Consider the following 15,006-nt stretch of genomic DNA (forward strand, 5'->3'; position numbering starts at 1 on the left):
AATTATGTTGTTACTTGTATCCTTAATCAGAAAAATAGGAATATGGACATGGCAGCTCTGTCTCATCACTCCCAGTTCTGAACTTTCTCCCGATCCCTCAATACATCCCAAGGAAATGACCATCTCCCGTATAAATACATCAATTGAATCTGCATCTATGGCATTGTGGAAGAGTGCATTCCTTGCCAATAGGGAATTACTTAACACATAAATAATATCACCTTATTTACCCTTTTAAAACTATATGTACAATCCACTAATTTAAAGTAATTCGCCGAACAGTGCCTGTGTGTAATTCAGTTGAAGCCCCACAAATGTAATTGTGACTTGACATGGTTATCATTAAAATGTAAATGTCACCAGAGTCCCAGAGGACCATAGGTTGCTCTCCCCGTTAAAAGAGAGCTGACTGATGGTTATTTAACCTGAGGATCACCACAACTCAGGTGAGGGGCAAGGTTGAGAAGACAGGGCCTTCATCAATAACCTCAGCTGGTACGAGAATTGAACCCAAGCTGGTGGCATCGCACCGCATCACAAACCAGCCGTCCAATTAACTGAGCAAATTAAAAATTTAACATCCCTGTTTGCAAATCCTTCCATGGGACTGTCCCTCCATATTTCTGCAACCTGCTCCAGGTCCAAAACCTACCGACCAATTCTGCTACTTCTGACCTCTTGAACATCCCTAATTTTAATTGCTCAACCCTTGGTGGCTATTCCTTCAGCTACCAAATCCCTCTGATCGAAAATTCCCTCACTAAAGTTCCTCACCCTCGGGGAAGCACGGTGCCGCAGTGGTTAGCACTGCTGCCTCACGGCACCATGGTCCCAGGTTCGATCCCAGCTCTAGGTCACTGTCCGTGTGGAGTTTGCACATTCTCCATGTGTTTGCGTGGGTTTCGCCCCCACAACCCAAAGATGTGCAGGGTAGGTGGATTGGCCATGCTAAATTGCCCCTTAATTGGAAAAAATTAATTGGGTACCCTATATTTTATTTTTTTTAAATAAAGTTCCTCAGCCTCTCACTCCCTCTCGCTCTCCATCTCACACTTTCACTATCCCCCTGCCCTGTCATTTTCTCCCCATCTCTCCCTCTCCCCATCTCCCTTTCTTTCTCTCCATCATCTCTCTCTATCTCCCCATCTCGCTTTCGCCCCAACTCTCTCTTTCTCACCCATCTCTCTCTTTGTCCCCTATCTCTCTCACCCCTCCTCTCTCTCACACCTCCTCTCTCTCACCTCTCCTCTTTCTCACCCTTCCTCTCTCTCACCCCTCCTCTCGCTCACCCACCTCTCTCATCCCGTCTCTCTCACCTCCTCTCTCTCACCACCCCACTTTCAACCGCCCCTACTGTCAGCCCCCCAACTTTCACCCCTAACTCTCACCCCTCTTTCTCATCTCACCCTCCTCCCTCTCTCTCTCTGTCCCCCTCCTTCCCTCACGCTCTATCTCTCACTCCCTCACTCTTGTTCCCTCTCATTCCTTCCCTCCCTCTCATTCCCTCTCTCCCTCTTGTTCCTTCTCTTGAGCCCTCCCCTCTTGTACTCTCCATCTCTCGCGCTCTATCTCTCGTGCTCTCTCTCTCACCCGCTTTCTCACTCACCCTCTCTCTCGCATTCTCACTCTCGCATTCTCTCACTTTTTCTCACACTCTTCCACCCTCTCTCGCATCCTCACTCGCCCCCTCTTGTCACTCACCCTCGCTCTGCCACTCACCCGATCTCTCTCTTTCACTCACTCACTCTCTCTCTCACTCACCCTTTTTCTCTCTTTCACCCACTCACCCTCTCCCTCACTCACCCTCTCTCTTACTCACCCTCTCTCACACTCTCACTCTCGCATTCTCTCACTCTTTCTTGCACTTTTTCACTCTCTCGCAACCTCACTCACCCCCTCTCTGCTACTCACCCCCTCTCTGCCACTCACCTCTCTCTGCCACTCACCTCTCTCTGCCACTCACCCCTCTCTGCCACTCACCTCTCTCTGCTACTCACCCCTCTCTGCTGCTCACCCCTCTCTGCCACTCATCCCTCTCTGCCACTCACCCCCCTATCTCTCTCTACATCTGATGTGTTGGGTATGCCGGGTCTGCGAGGACTGCGTTTGCTGCAGCAGTGAGAGAGACAGGCTTCCAACACTTGAAGAAATGCAACTTGATTTTATTAAACTCTTAACTATCATACATACTTTAACTGTGGGTTGACACTATGCTGACTTGACTGGGGACCTGAGGCTAACCTGACCAGACTATCTTACTACCACATGGTGTATGTTCTAGTTGCTGCTCACGGGCTCTGACTGTCTCAGAGGCTGGATCCCAAGAGCCTGGGAAAACTAGTGCCCTCTGGCTTTATTGTGATTGTGTCCTGTAGATGTGTGATGCAAGATTGGGGATAAACTTCTCAAGGAAATTGACCATCCCTAGGAAGCGGAGGACCGCCTTCTTGTCCTCGGGCTCTTCATGGCGTTGATCGCCGCCACCTTGTCTGCATCTGGCCGCACACCGAACTGCAAAATATGGTCGCCAAGGAACTTTATTTCTGCTTGACCGAACGAGCATTTGGCTCTATTGAGTCGGAGGCCATGCTCGTGGATCCTGTGGAACACTCGCTTGAGGCGATCGATGTGCTCCTGAGGAGTTGTGGACCAAATAATGATATCATCGACGTACACTCGCACCCCCTCGATGCCCTCCATCATTTGCTCCATTATGCGGTGGAACACTTCCGAGGCGGAGATGATGCCAAAGGGCATCCGGTTGTAACAGTAGCGACCGAACGGGGTGTTAAATGTGCACAACTTTCGACTGGATGCATCCAGCTGTATTTGCCAAAAGGCCTTGGAGGCATTCAGCTTTGTGAAAAGCTAGGCGTGAGCCATTTCGCTGGTGAGCTCTTCTCGTTTAGGTATAGGGTAGTGTTCCCTCATGATGTTACTATTCAAATCTTTGGGGTCGATGCAAATGCGAAGTTCCCCTGACGGTTTTTTGACACAGACCATGGAACTAACCCAGTCCGTGGGCTCAGTGACCTTAGAAATGACGCCCTGGTCCTGGAGCTCTTGCAGCTGCTGCTTACGGCGGTCCTTAAGGGGTGCCGGCACCCGACACGGTGCATGAACCACAGGTGTGGCATTTGGCTTCAGCAGTATTTTGTATCGGTAAGGTAGTGTACCCATACCTTCGAAGGCACTGTGGTATTGTGCTATGATGTCATCTAATTGGGCTTGGAAGTTGACATCTGGCGAGGCCGTTGCCTCTGCGGACGACATGGTGTGAACCCGCTGCACAAGATTCAGGATTTTGCAGGCCCGAGCACCGAGCAGAGAAGCTCTGTTGGTTCCTACAATTTCAAAACGCAGGGTCGCTTCTGAAAAACGATGGGATACCGCAAGCTGGCATGAGCCACTGGCAGCAATGGCATTGCCATTGTAGTCGATGAGCTGGCAGGCCGGTTGAAGAATGCTTGGCTTGACACGGATGGTGTCAAGGTCAGACTTTTAAATGAGGTTTGCTGATGCGCCAGTGTCCAGCCTGAAGCGTATGCGAGCCTTGTTGACCGTGAGGGTGGCATTCGTCGTCCGGATCAATGCTCAATACTGGGAGTTGTTTCACCTTCTTCGCTGAAAGCATCGTATGCTTGGTGATGATGCCCACCCGGAATGGGGATGTGAGGCCCTCGGTGTCGGAATCTGGAACCATGTCAGAGTCGGAGTCTGCAACGGGTGGCAGTACTGACCGGACGTTCCTGCACTGCGACTGGGATCGCTGTGTATTGGGCAGTTGAGCAGATCTGCACAGGGCTGCGTAGTGGCCAAGCTTGCTACACTGGAGATAGTGTCGAGATTTCGCAGGACATTGCTGCTTTAAATGGGCGGAGCCACAGTTGTTGCATGTCATGGCGCCGGTGTCAGGACGCTCCGTGCCCCACCGCGCATGCGTGGTGCAGTCGAACGATGTGCGCACCTGCGCAGTTCGGTCGTCGGCCACGTCGTTCCCTTGGTCGTGGAGCGCATGCGCAGGAGCCCGGGAAAAGCGGGCGAAATGGCCGCCCTCATCCAGACTCAGGTCCTGGAGCTGTTTTACGGCCTGCACCCACTCCGCATCGTAGGGGCCTTGCCGCGCCATCTCTGCCGCCTTGATATAGGAGTACCGGTTGTTAGCGTGCTCGTGGAGGACGCAGTTTTCGATGGCGATGGTAAGGGTGAGCTGCTTAAGTTTAAGGAGCTGCTGGTGAAGAGGATCGGAGTGGACCCCGAAAACGATCTGGTTGCGGACCATGGAGTCGGAAGTGGAGCCGTAGTTGCAGGACTGCGCAAGGATACGGAGGTGGGTTAAAAAGGACTGGAAAGGTTCATCCTTATCCTGAAGCCTCTGCTGGAACACAGCGTTCAAAGCTCTCGTTGACATCCATGTCACAGTGGCTGCCGAACTTCAGCAGGACTTTTTTAAACTTTGTCTTGACCTCGCCTTCAGCAAAAGTGAGGGAGTTGAAGATGTGGATAGCATGGTCCCCGGCTGTAGCGAGGAAGAGAGCGATCTTCCTGGCATTCAATGGGGTTTCCAGGTCGGTGGCGTCAAGATACAGCTGGAACTTCTGCTTGAAACTCTTCCAGTTAGCACCGAGGTTGCCGGCGATGTGGAGCTGCGGGGGAGGGCGGACGCTGTCCATGTTACCGGATGGCTGATCGCTAGTCAAAGGCAGACTATCTCAAGGTAGGTCTGTCAAACTCGAGCATAACTCACTGGTACCGTGATGTGTTGCGTATGACGGGTCTGCAAGGACTGCGTTTGCTGCAGCAGTGAGAGAGACAGGCTTCCAACACTTGAAGAAATGCAACTTGATTTAATTGAACTCTTAACTATCATACATACTTTAACTGTGGGTTGACACTATGCTGGCTTGACTGGAGACCTGAGGCTGACCTGACCAGACTATCTTAGTTGCTCACAGGCTCTGGCTGTCTCAGAGGCTGCATCCCCAGAGAGCGGGAAACTAGTGCTCTCTGGCTTTATAGTGGTCGTGTCCTGTCTGGTGATTGGTTGCTGTGTTCTGTGTGTTCACTGGTCATCCTGTGTGTCAATCACTTCCTGTCTGTGCACTATCATATACCTGTGTGTATATTATGACAACACCTTGCTTCCCCCCTTTTAAAACTTGCTTCTTTGATAAAGCTTTTGGTTAGATGTCCCAGTATTTCTTCATGTTGCTTAGTGTCAAATGTGGCTCTATAATGCTGCGATGAAGCATCTTGGAATGTTTTGTCACTTTAAGTGTGCTATATAAATCCATAGAATTTCATAGAAAACAGAAAAAAATGACCTTGCAGGAAGCTATTTGGGTCATCACTAAAATGGACATTTCACTCCGCAGAGTTACTGGAATTATGTACTGCTTTCCTTTTTTCTGCAGCTGGCTCCTTGTATCCATTCCCCAAAGATTGCTCTCAAACGTTGTTGAATGGTGAAGCCAATTCTGGCATCCATACCATTTTCGTGAATGGAAATCGTTCTCAGCCACTTCGGGTGTACTGCGACATGACCACTGACGGAGGTGGCTGGATGGTAAGATAGCATTTATATTTGTGGGAAACCTGTGGAGGTGAAACTCCTCCTGTTTATCGCTTCGGTGCAAACGTCGGAGCCAATGCACAGCAGAAAACCCAATTCATACTGATCAGCAGGAAGAATTTCATCCTCCTATTTGTGCCTCCCACTGCTACCAAATGCTGCAGATCTTAATGAAGTCATTAGTATGAAAGCTAGAAAAGGAGAGATCGCCTAATGGATTAATTGAATGAAATATATTGGTGTCTGCTTGCTTACTAACAGATTCTCTGTGTATGGACTGAGATTCTGAGGGTATGCTGGTCGATTATGGTACAGGTATTGCCAGCAAGGGTGTGACGAGAGGTTGTGACAGCCCTGTAGGGAGTGTCTACCTCGCTGTGTACCACAAGAAGCCAGCAGCCACAACGGCACTGCACTGGTCAGCTGTATTTCGACAGAGAAAAACGAGGGAAAGAAATGGCCAGGCTGATTCAAAAAAACTAAGCCACGGAAATGTTGATTCCGAACAGAACAAATGTATGAAAGAAAGATCACAGTGCCACCTAGTGTAGGAGGACTGAATGGTAGCTATAGTAAGTATAGCGTTCCCCTTTGAGCGGGAGAGCTGATTGGAGGTGATTTAACCTGAGGGGCACCGCACCTCAGGCGAGGGGCACCGCACCTCAGGCGAGGGGCACCGCACCTCAGGCGAGGGGCAAGGTTGAGAAGGCGGGGCATTCATGAATAACCTCAACCAGTACAGGCATTGGAGCCATGCTGCTGGCCTCGCTCTGCATCACAGGCAGCTGAGTAAAGATCTCCACCATGAGGTCCATTCCAGCAAATCAACCCGAGAAAGAAAGCTATTAAGTCGTGTTCTTTGTAATACTATATCATTCATGCTGGCATTAAAGGACAAAAACCTAACATGTTAGTATGAGATTCCTTCATTCACTATTTTAATGCAGGAGTTAACCCAATTTATTTATCTCCACTGGAGGAAAGGCCCAGGAAGTGCCATACAAACACCATGAGCTTTCCGAGCTGTAACTGCCAGACTTTGGTCTGCAGTTTAGTTGCTTAGCCAGTTAAAAAGCCTGGGCTGGATTCTCTGATTCTGCGGCGATGTCCGGAGGATGCATCTGGCCTTAAAAGGTTGGCCCCGCCCACACAACGATGCTCTGCCTGGTGGGGGGCTAGCAGCCATGCCATGTAAAGCTTACCTGCCGATGCGGATGCAGAATGGCCGGGTCCGTGGCCGGACTTACGCACGGCAGCAGCCTGCGGCGGCTGCGCCGTACAACATGGCGCCGGCCGCGCGCGGACCCGGCCTGCGAATAACTGCCCCCCTGTAACCACCTTTGCCACCACCGGACCACCCCCCACCGATCCCCCAAGCCCCCTCCGAAGCCATAGTCCACAGCCGCCACGCCAGGTTTACGAACGTTGAGAGGACACATGTCCCACACCGTAGGGAAGTCGGCCCGTCAGGGCGGAGCATCGGCGGAGGGCCTCAGGTGACGTCCTGAGGCCATCCGAATGGTGTGCATCGTACTCCTCGAGAATTCGTTTTTGAGGGGGCGGAGCATCCGAAAACGGCGCCGACCACGATTTCAGCGTGAAAAGGGATTCTCCGGCCAATCACCGAACGCGATTTAGCCATCGGCAATCAGAGAATCTGGCCCCTTAACTTAGCACATTGCACCATTGTGAAAGAACTATTTTCAACCCAGTCCCTTCCTCACCTGCAACAATTTGAAAAGTAACATTTGAGAGGCATATGGCAGCTGTCAGAAATCTTACTGATCTTGTGAAAAATGAATCAATTCCAGGTCTTCCAGAGGCGTGAGAATGGCAAGGTGGATTTCTTCAGAAACTGGAAGAATTACTCCAATGGATTTGGCAACCCTGCCGATGAGTTTTGGTTAGGTAAGAGTGGCAGCCCAGATACTTCATAAATGATTGGGTATTTTACTTTGCAAAATCAAAAGGGAGACTTAACTTTTTCCTGATTTTTGTTTTTGCTGCCTTTATTGGTGACGGATAGTATAAATTTTTACATCAAACTAGCGGAAATATGTTTTCCGAAACATATTTCAGACCCAATAGAATTTTTTAAATATATTTAGCAAACGTATATCCATCTTTCATGTCAAGGCAAAGCTAGTTTTGATATGCATTGTTGCAAATGCAACAGTACAACAGTTAGCTGCATGACTCCAGCATGCACTAAAATGCAGCATGGACCTCTCACCAGACACACTGTAGCTCCAACCTGTTACAAAGCCACAGTTTAAGAGTTTACAAGTGGTCTACTGGCTTCCTCAGGCCTTTGGAAACTTATTTTGCAATGCGTTTAATCTCAAGAGACAGTAAATGTTCCTAACACTGGAAATAAGTCTGATTTTTATTTTGTATATACCTTTCGGGTCCCGACGATCGAAATACCAAACTGATTATCAAAGCTATTCTTAAAACCATGATATAGAGATGCCGGCATTGGATTGGGGTGGGCACAGTAACAAGTCTTACAACACCAGGTTAAAATTCAACAGGTTTGTTTGGAATCACTAGCTTTCGGAGTGTAGCTCCTTCATCAGGTTACGCTCCGAAAGCTGGTCATTCTTAAAACCAATTGCCAAGAGACAGATGAGAGAAGCAATGGTTTTGTCACTCCAGTAGTCCCCCCGAACTGCAAGATGTTTCTCACACATTCTTGTCACTCGAAACTGGACCCAACACTTGTTTTTAAAAAAGCGAGAATCAACAGTGCACAGAGAAATCCTCTGGACTCCCCTTGCCACATGTCAACATTCAAAAAGTACATCTTCTAACTGTTTAAATGTAAAGGAGAAAGCAACCCTCCAACTCAATGCATGGAATTCTATTGGATGTAAGCATTTTAAACTACAGCTCAAGAGGGAGGAAGTTGAAGTTTTACAGAATAGGGCAATTGCAATGCATCCATTTTATCACTGGTGGAAGTTTAGACAGGGATTTCAGATGTCAACTTAACCTATCACCAGTCCAACTTACCTGTTCTAACGTGACACCTCTTCCGCTTTGCGGGGTATCCAAAGTGTCTAATTTACACCTTACATATACAAGGGTTCAATGTGAGCCTTATGATCAGTGGGTTTGTGTTCTAACCAGTATGTTGTATATATCTGGTCACAAACTGAGGATCTCCTGTTCATGGCGCCAATAAGCAATAAATGTTGCAATGTAAAGAAGATGAATATCTGCCCAAATTTGTCACGTGCTTTTTTCCAACTGATAGCAGAATTCAGTTCATTCCAGTCACTGCTGCGTTCTGTTGGGTCGAATGGGGGATTAGAATGATTCTTATTAAGTGTAACGCGTTTGCATTGGTCGTTTATCAGGGCTTGAAAACCTTCACAAGATTACATCACAGGGCCACTACCAATTGCGTGTGGATTTCCGAGATGAAGGAGACTCTGCTTATGCAGTTTATGACCGGTTCCTTGTCGCTGACTCCAAAAGTCGATACAAACTGCACATTGGAGGGTACAGCGGAACTGCAGGTAAGCTTGAGATTTCACCTCAGAATGGCAAGATGACAAAAATAAATGTGGATCAATCTCCAGAAAACGCCCTGTCCAACCCTGGGATCACTGTCCACTCAGGCCAAGCTATAAGTGATCCAAGTTGGAGAGCAGTACAATGTTGGATCACAATTTTGTGCTGCTTTAACGTTTAGTTCATGTTTAAAATTCTGTTTCGTTGTTCAGGTGATTCTCTGACTTATCACAATGGCCGCCCATTCTCCACAAAGGACAGAGACAATGATGTGGCCGTGACAAACTGTGCTTTGTCTTACAAGGGAGCGTGGTGGTACAAGAACTGCCACAGAGTAAATCTGAATGGGAGATATGGAAGTTTAAGCCATAGCCAGGTATGTAAAACTAGAAACAGAGAAATGAATCCGTCATGATTCACTATGTTGGGTTGAATCAACAGGACAAAGGGTAAGTGGCATGGGGCTGACTATTCACTGTGTCAACAAAGCATGTCTGATGTTGCATCAACTACAAAGTATCATTGATTATGAACATATATATATATATAAAAACACCATTCAATTCCTTTTCCAATCAAAGAGGGCAATGTCAGATATGAGAGCTGGAGTAACTCTAGCATAACGTGCTACCCGCCTTGTCCTGTTTTCCACAACCATGTTCTATTTGTGGCCTGGAGGTTCCTCCATGGGCCCAACGTAGAGGCTCAACGTGCAAATGCATCCACACTTATAGAATCATAGAATTTACAGTGGCAAAGAGGCCATTCGACCCATCAAGTCTGTACCGGCTCTTGGGAAGAGCACCCTACTTAAGCCCCCGTCTCCACCCCATTCCCGTAACCCAGCAACCCCACCTATCCTTTTTTGGACACTAAGGGCAATTTAGCATGGCCAATCCACCTAATCTGCACATCGTTGGACTGTGGGAGAAAACTGGAGCACCCGGAGGAAACCCACGCAGATATGGGGAGGACGTGCAGACTTCACAGAGACAGTGACCCAAGCCGGGAATCGAACCTGGGACCCTGGAACTGTGAAGCAACTGTGCCAGCCACTGTGCTACCGTTATGCCCATTTTACCAATGTCGAGTTATGCTCCACTGCAAGTATCCATCTGACCCATTAAAACATGGCTAATCTTGAAATGAACACGAATGATCACACATCAGTGTACGTCACTGTAGAAAATTGAAAAGGTTCCCTGATTGCAGCTGCTTAAGCATTTTACCTTCTCGGCAATTTTACAAGGTTTTTCTTTTGACGATGCATAAATGCAAATATAAATTAGATAGATTTCAGGTAGATTTATTTCAAGAAATAATATACAGGGATACTTGTCTTGATGAGTGCACCTCCAACAACACTCAAGCAGCTCAATACCATCCAGGCCAAGGCAGCCTGTTTGATTGGTGCCTCATCCACCCCCTTAAACATTCACTCCCTCCACCACCAGTGCACTATGGCAGCCGTGTGTACCAACTACAAGATGCACTGCAACAACTTGCCGAGGCTCCTTCAATAGCACCTTCCAAATTCTTAACTTCAACTGCCTAAAAACCCAGTGCAGCAGGTCACTGGAAATCCATCACATCCAAGTTCCCTTTGAAGCATGACACCACCTTGAATCAGAAACATTTTTGGAAAATATTTTTTATTTTCCTCCTTTTTCACATTTTCTCCCAAATTTACACCCAACAATAAACAATAATCAGCAAAGAATCCCCATATCAATAACAACGATCCCATCCTCCCACCAAACCCCAGGCATTAGCCCGCATGTTAACATAAACAAATGGCAAAAATGAATCAGGAATCACCCATAGTCACCATTAACACATACAGTCCCTCTCCCCCCAAACCTCCTCGCCCCCAACCTCCACCCCCCCCCCAATGTTCGATGTGATCCAATTCTCAAAGGTGCATAATGAATAAGGCCCATGAATTGTAGAACCCCTCCATCCTTCCCCTCAGTTCAAATTTGACCTTTTCAAGTGTCAAGAATTCCAGCAGGTCCCCCCCGCCACGCAAGGGCACAGGGTGGAGAGGTTGATCTCCACCCTAACAGGATCCACCTTCGGGAGATCAACAAGGCGAAGGCTACAACATCTGCCTCCGCGCCCGTTTCCAACCCCGGCTGGTCCGACACCCCGAATATGGCCTCCCGAGAGCCCGGGACCTGTCTCAGATACATGTCACTGTTCTTTTACTGTTGCTGGATCAAAAGTCTGGTAGTCGCTAACTAGCGAAGGGGACTCACTGCCATCTTCTCTGGGACAATTAGGGATGGGAAACAAATGCTAGCCTTGTCAGAGACACTGATGAACAAATAAAAAATAATCTGGAAAACATTATATGGATAAATTGACATATACTATGTAGTTTGTGCATCATGCTTTGGAACAATATGTAACATAGGACATAGTTCCCTAAACTCTCGGCCAGCAAGGCTAGGGATTTTCTCATGTCATGTTTGTGTCTACTGTAGACTAATTGATAGAGATGGGCAGCACGGTGGCACAGGTTAGCACTGCTGCCTCACAGCGCCAGGGACCCGGATTCAATTCTGGCCTTGGGTGACTGTCTGTGTGGAGTTTGCACATTCTCCCCGTGTCTGCGTGGGTTTCCTCCTGATGCTCCGGTTTCCTTCCACATTAGACGGATTGGCAATGATCAATTGCCCTTTAGGGTCCAACGGTTGGGTGGGGTTAAGGGGAGTGGGCATGGCTCGGGTGCTCTTTCGGAGGGTCAATGCAGTCTCGATGGACCGAATGGCCTCCTTCTGCACTGTAGGAATTCTATGATTCTCTGATTGATTGCTATGCTCAGACAATAACTCCTTTATCGTTGTAAGATGTGACTTTGAGGCTTGTAGAAGATGAATTAGGTGGATCTTGATCTTTACTCTTCTACCAATTCCTATGCTTCTATGTTCCTAAGTATAAGCATAAGGTCATAAGACATAGGAGCAGAAGTAGGTCATTCAGCCCATCCCTGAATTCATATTGCATTTGTTTCACCAACGTGTTATAAAGCCATCTTGCTCAAGGATTGAATTTCATTTCATTTTTTAAACAGGGTATTAACTGGTATCACTGGAAGGGCCACGAACATTCGATTGAATTTGTTGAAATGAAATTGCGACCACACAACGTCAGAGATGCACAGAGAAAGAAGAGAGCACAACAACAGCATTAAGTAACCAAATCAGCCATCAACAATAAAGATTCATAATGTACAGAAGCATCACTAATTTAGTTCACAATCGAGTTACTGTGTAATATGAGCCTTGCCAGCAAAGTGTTCTCATCTTACATGGGTTTAGCTCCACTCAGTTTAAACACCAAAGATAATTTTGACAATAATTAACATAGGTTGTTATTGCTTTTAGGGTCATAGCTTTATGTATGTTGCTCGGAGGGTGGGGGTGGGCTTTATATGTACATCATTACGCCTGCACAGACATCAGAGTGTATTGTTTGTGTCTATGTTCATCGTGTTGGGGATATATTGCCATGGCAACAAACTGACTAGTTGTTATTAAAAGGTTAATGTACAGAAGCTTCACGTTTAACCATCAAATATATAAGCTGACTGTTTAAATGTGGGATGGAGTTTTTTTTGCAACACGGAGCTCCATATTTTTGGTCCTTTACTGAAAGAGAGGTATTGTTTGAAAAAGCACAAGTTGTTTTTTGCCATTGGTTAGCAATTTCAGGTACCTTGTTTTAAAAAAGAATCAACCAAATTTTGATTCTGTTAAAGGATAGAAGAACAGTAATGTATATACACAAAACTAGGAGCCCTAACTAAGGCCGCTTTCACAACGTTTAATTTACTCCCAGGAATAGGACAATTGTTTTCTCGGTAAATTACCAGTCTCACACACACACACAAAAAAAAGTACATTATTAAATGTAATTTTGTGAGTTATTTTTCCTCGTGGGAAGTTATGTCTGGATTGTTTTAAATAATCACAATGCTTCCGTTTATTTAAGCGGCATGGATACTGTGCTGAAATAAAAGGGAAAAATAATGAAATACTTTTAAGGAATTCTATTTTCAACGTAAATGTAAAAAGTAATATTTTTGTCTTTCAAATGTCCACAACCAAAAAAAAGTTTTTTTTTCCCAATTATATAATACCCTTACTGTGGAAAGGTAGAACCGAATTACCGAATACCACTAAAACCCGTGATATACATTTGTAAAATAAAGAGTGTTTCTCACATGAATAATTTCAATGTATGTTTCTGTGTACTCCTAATTAAAATAAAGTAATGGTGTTTTAACAAATTTTGCAAAGAGCTTGTTTTCTGGAACCGGGCGGGGTCAATGTCCAATGATGCGTTATGGGTACATGCCACCTCCTGGATCTTCCCTGATTGCCTGAGGGAATCGGGCGACTTTCCTGGAGTTCTGTCCCAAATAGGCTACATGTTCCTTTTTTTCCTTATTCCAGGAGTTCGTAATTAAGGAAGATTCTACACAAGGATGAGATGATGGTTTTTTTTTAAACACTTTCTGGCTTTTGACAAGCTCCCCTGCCAGAAATGATCAATGGCTTCTTTGGTAAATGGTGTCGAAAAGACCTGTACTAACCAGTAAGTTATCAGGTTCAATCTGTGCTCCATAATGGGTCAGCAAAAGGCAGGGTATTCCAATTGGCATCAGCAGCACTTTGGACTGAGGAATCGGTTGAGGGGGGTGGGGAGGTGGAAGTGGCAGGGAAATCAGTCAGTATCTCAAGTTCTGATCATTGTAGACAATAGTTGCTTGTGTACAAATAGTTCGGTGAGAGCAGCATTGGGTTCTGATAACAATTTACAGACTTGAAACATCAACTCTGGGGTGGATTCTCCATTGCCTGCCATAACAAAAACCCATTAGGCCTCTCCTTGTAAACAGAGGCATTGCTGGGGGTGTAAGCCTGGACCTCAAGGAGTAGTATAGATATAATATAGATTCCAATTTCTTACAATTTATCACAAAGTTAAATGTTATGGATTATGGGATGAAATAATATCTTGGAGATTCTCTTCATTATTGTTAGAATCGCGTGAGGAATGTCACAGATTTATCTTATTGGAGGTTCTGGCACATATAGGGTTAAATGGGACCAAGTACAGTATCACCCACACAGTGACATAAGAGAACACATGACCCACACATTCGAGGTCAGTCTAGTATTGGACAGAGCTGTGTGCAGAAGCAAACATGGAGATTAGCTCCTAACTTGGACCCTTTAGATATATTATATATAAAAATATATGTGCATAGTTCTTATAGTGAATAAATAGATCTACACTGAATCTACTTAAGACTACAAAAACTTCATTAAAACTTACTGAATGGTATCCAATACCTTACAACAGTTAGTTGGGTTTGGGATTGGGTCAAGGAGTAGTGGGGAAACAACTTGGTGCAGTGAGCGTGGACTTGGGTTGTCCCCCTCAGGATAGCGGTGCCCTGGCTGAGACCCCCATTCCTGCATTGTTTAAAAGAGTGATGATCCCATATTTTAATTATAACTTCTGCAGCCACAAGTCTGTTTATCTTTTAAACCAGCATTTTAAAAGTTATTATTACAGCAGATATATACACACGCTAACCTAGGCTTTTAAAATCATGGGGGAATACTCCATCGGCGGCCGACGCCAGAATCTGCAAACACGATTGGGTGGAGAATCAGTTCCGACACCGAAATTGCAGCTGTCGCCGATTTCTCGCCAAATCGCAATTCTCCATCGCCTCGACACTGGCATTAATGCGTTCAACTCCACATGTACAGTAAACGGTCTTGGCTTATCATTAGCGTGCCCGACCTGGTATTCTCCGGGGTCTCTGTGATTCTCCGCTTCCAATGGGCGGGATTCCCGACGGCGAGGTTCACTTGTGCTTTTAAAGATTGTGAACC

The 15,006-nt window shown here is 46.3% G+C and overlaps 1 protein-coding gene across 15 annotated transcripts in view; it reads left to right on the forward strand.

Moving 5' to 3' along the window:
• tncb (tenascin Cb) overlaps positions 1–13,385 on the forward strand; it is a 417,727-nt gene extending 404,342 nt beyond the window's left edge. For all 15 annotated transcript variants that reach the window (XM_072488244.1, XM_072488246.1, XM_072488245.1 and 12 more), the window contains 5 exons: positions 5,415–5,566; positions 7,384–7,480; positions 8,935–9,096; positions 9,304–9,467; positions 12,168–13,385. In XM_072488244.1, coding sequence (XP_072344345.1) covers positions 5,415–5,566; positions 7,384–7,480; positions 8,935–9,096; positions 9,304–9,467; positions 12,168–12,287 — 695 coding nt within the window. In that variant the 3' untranslated portion in view covers positions 12,288–13,385. The remainder of the gene's footprint in view (positions 1–5,414; positions 5,567–7,383; positions 7,481–8,934; positions 9,097–9,303; positions 9,468–12,167) is intronic.
• Positions 13,386–15,006: the final 1,621 nt, after the last annotated feature.

Source organism: Scyliorhinus torazame, chromosome 22, assembly GCF_047496885.1.
Source record: "Scyliorhinus torazame isolate Kashiwa2021f chromosome 22, sScyTor2.1, whole genome shotgun sequence".
Taxonomy (NCBI): domain Eukaryota; kingdom Metazoa; phylum Chordata; class Chondrichthyes; order Carcharhiniformes; family Scyliorhinidae; genus Scyliorhinus; species Scyliorhinus torazame.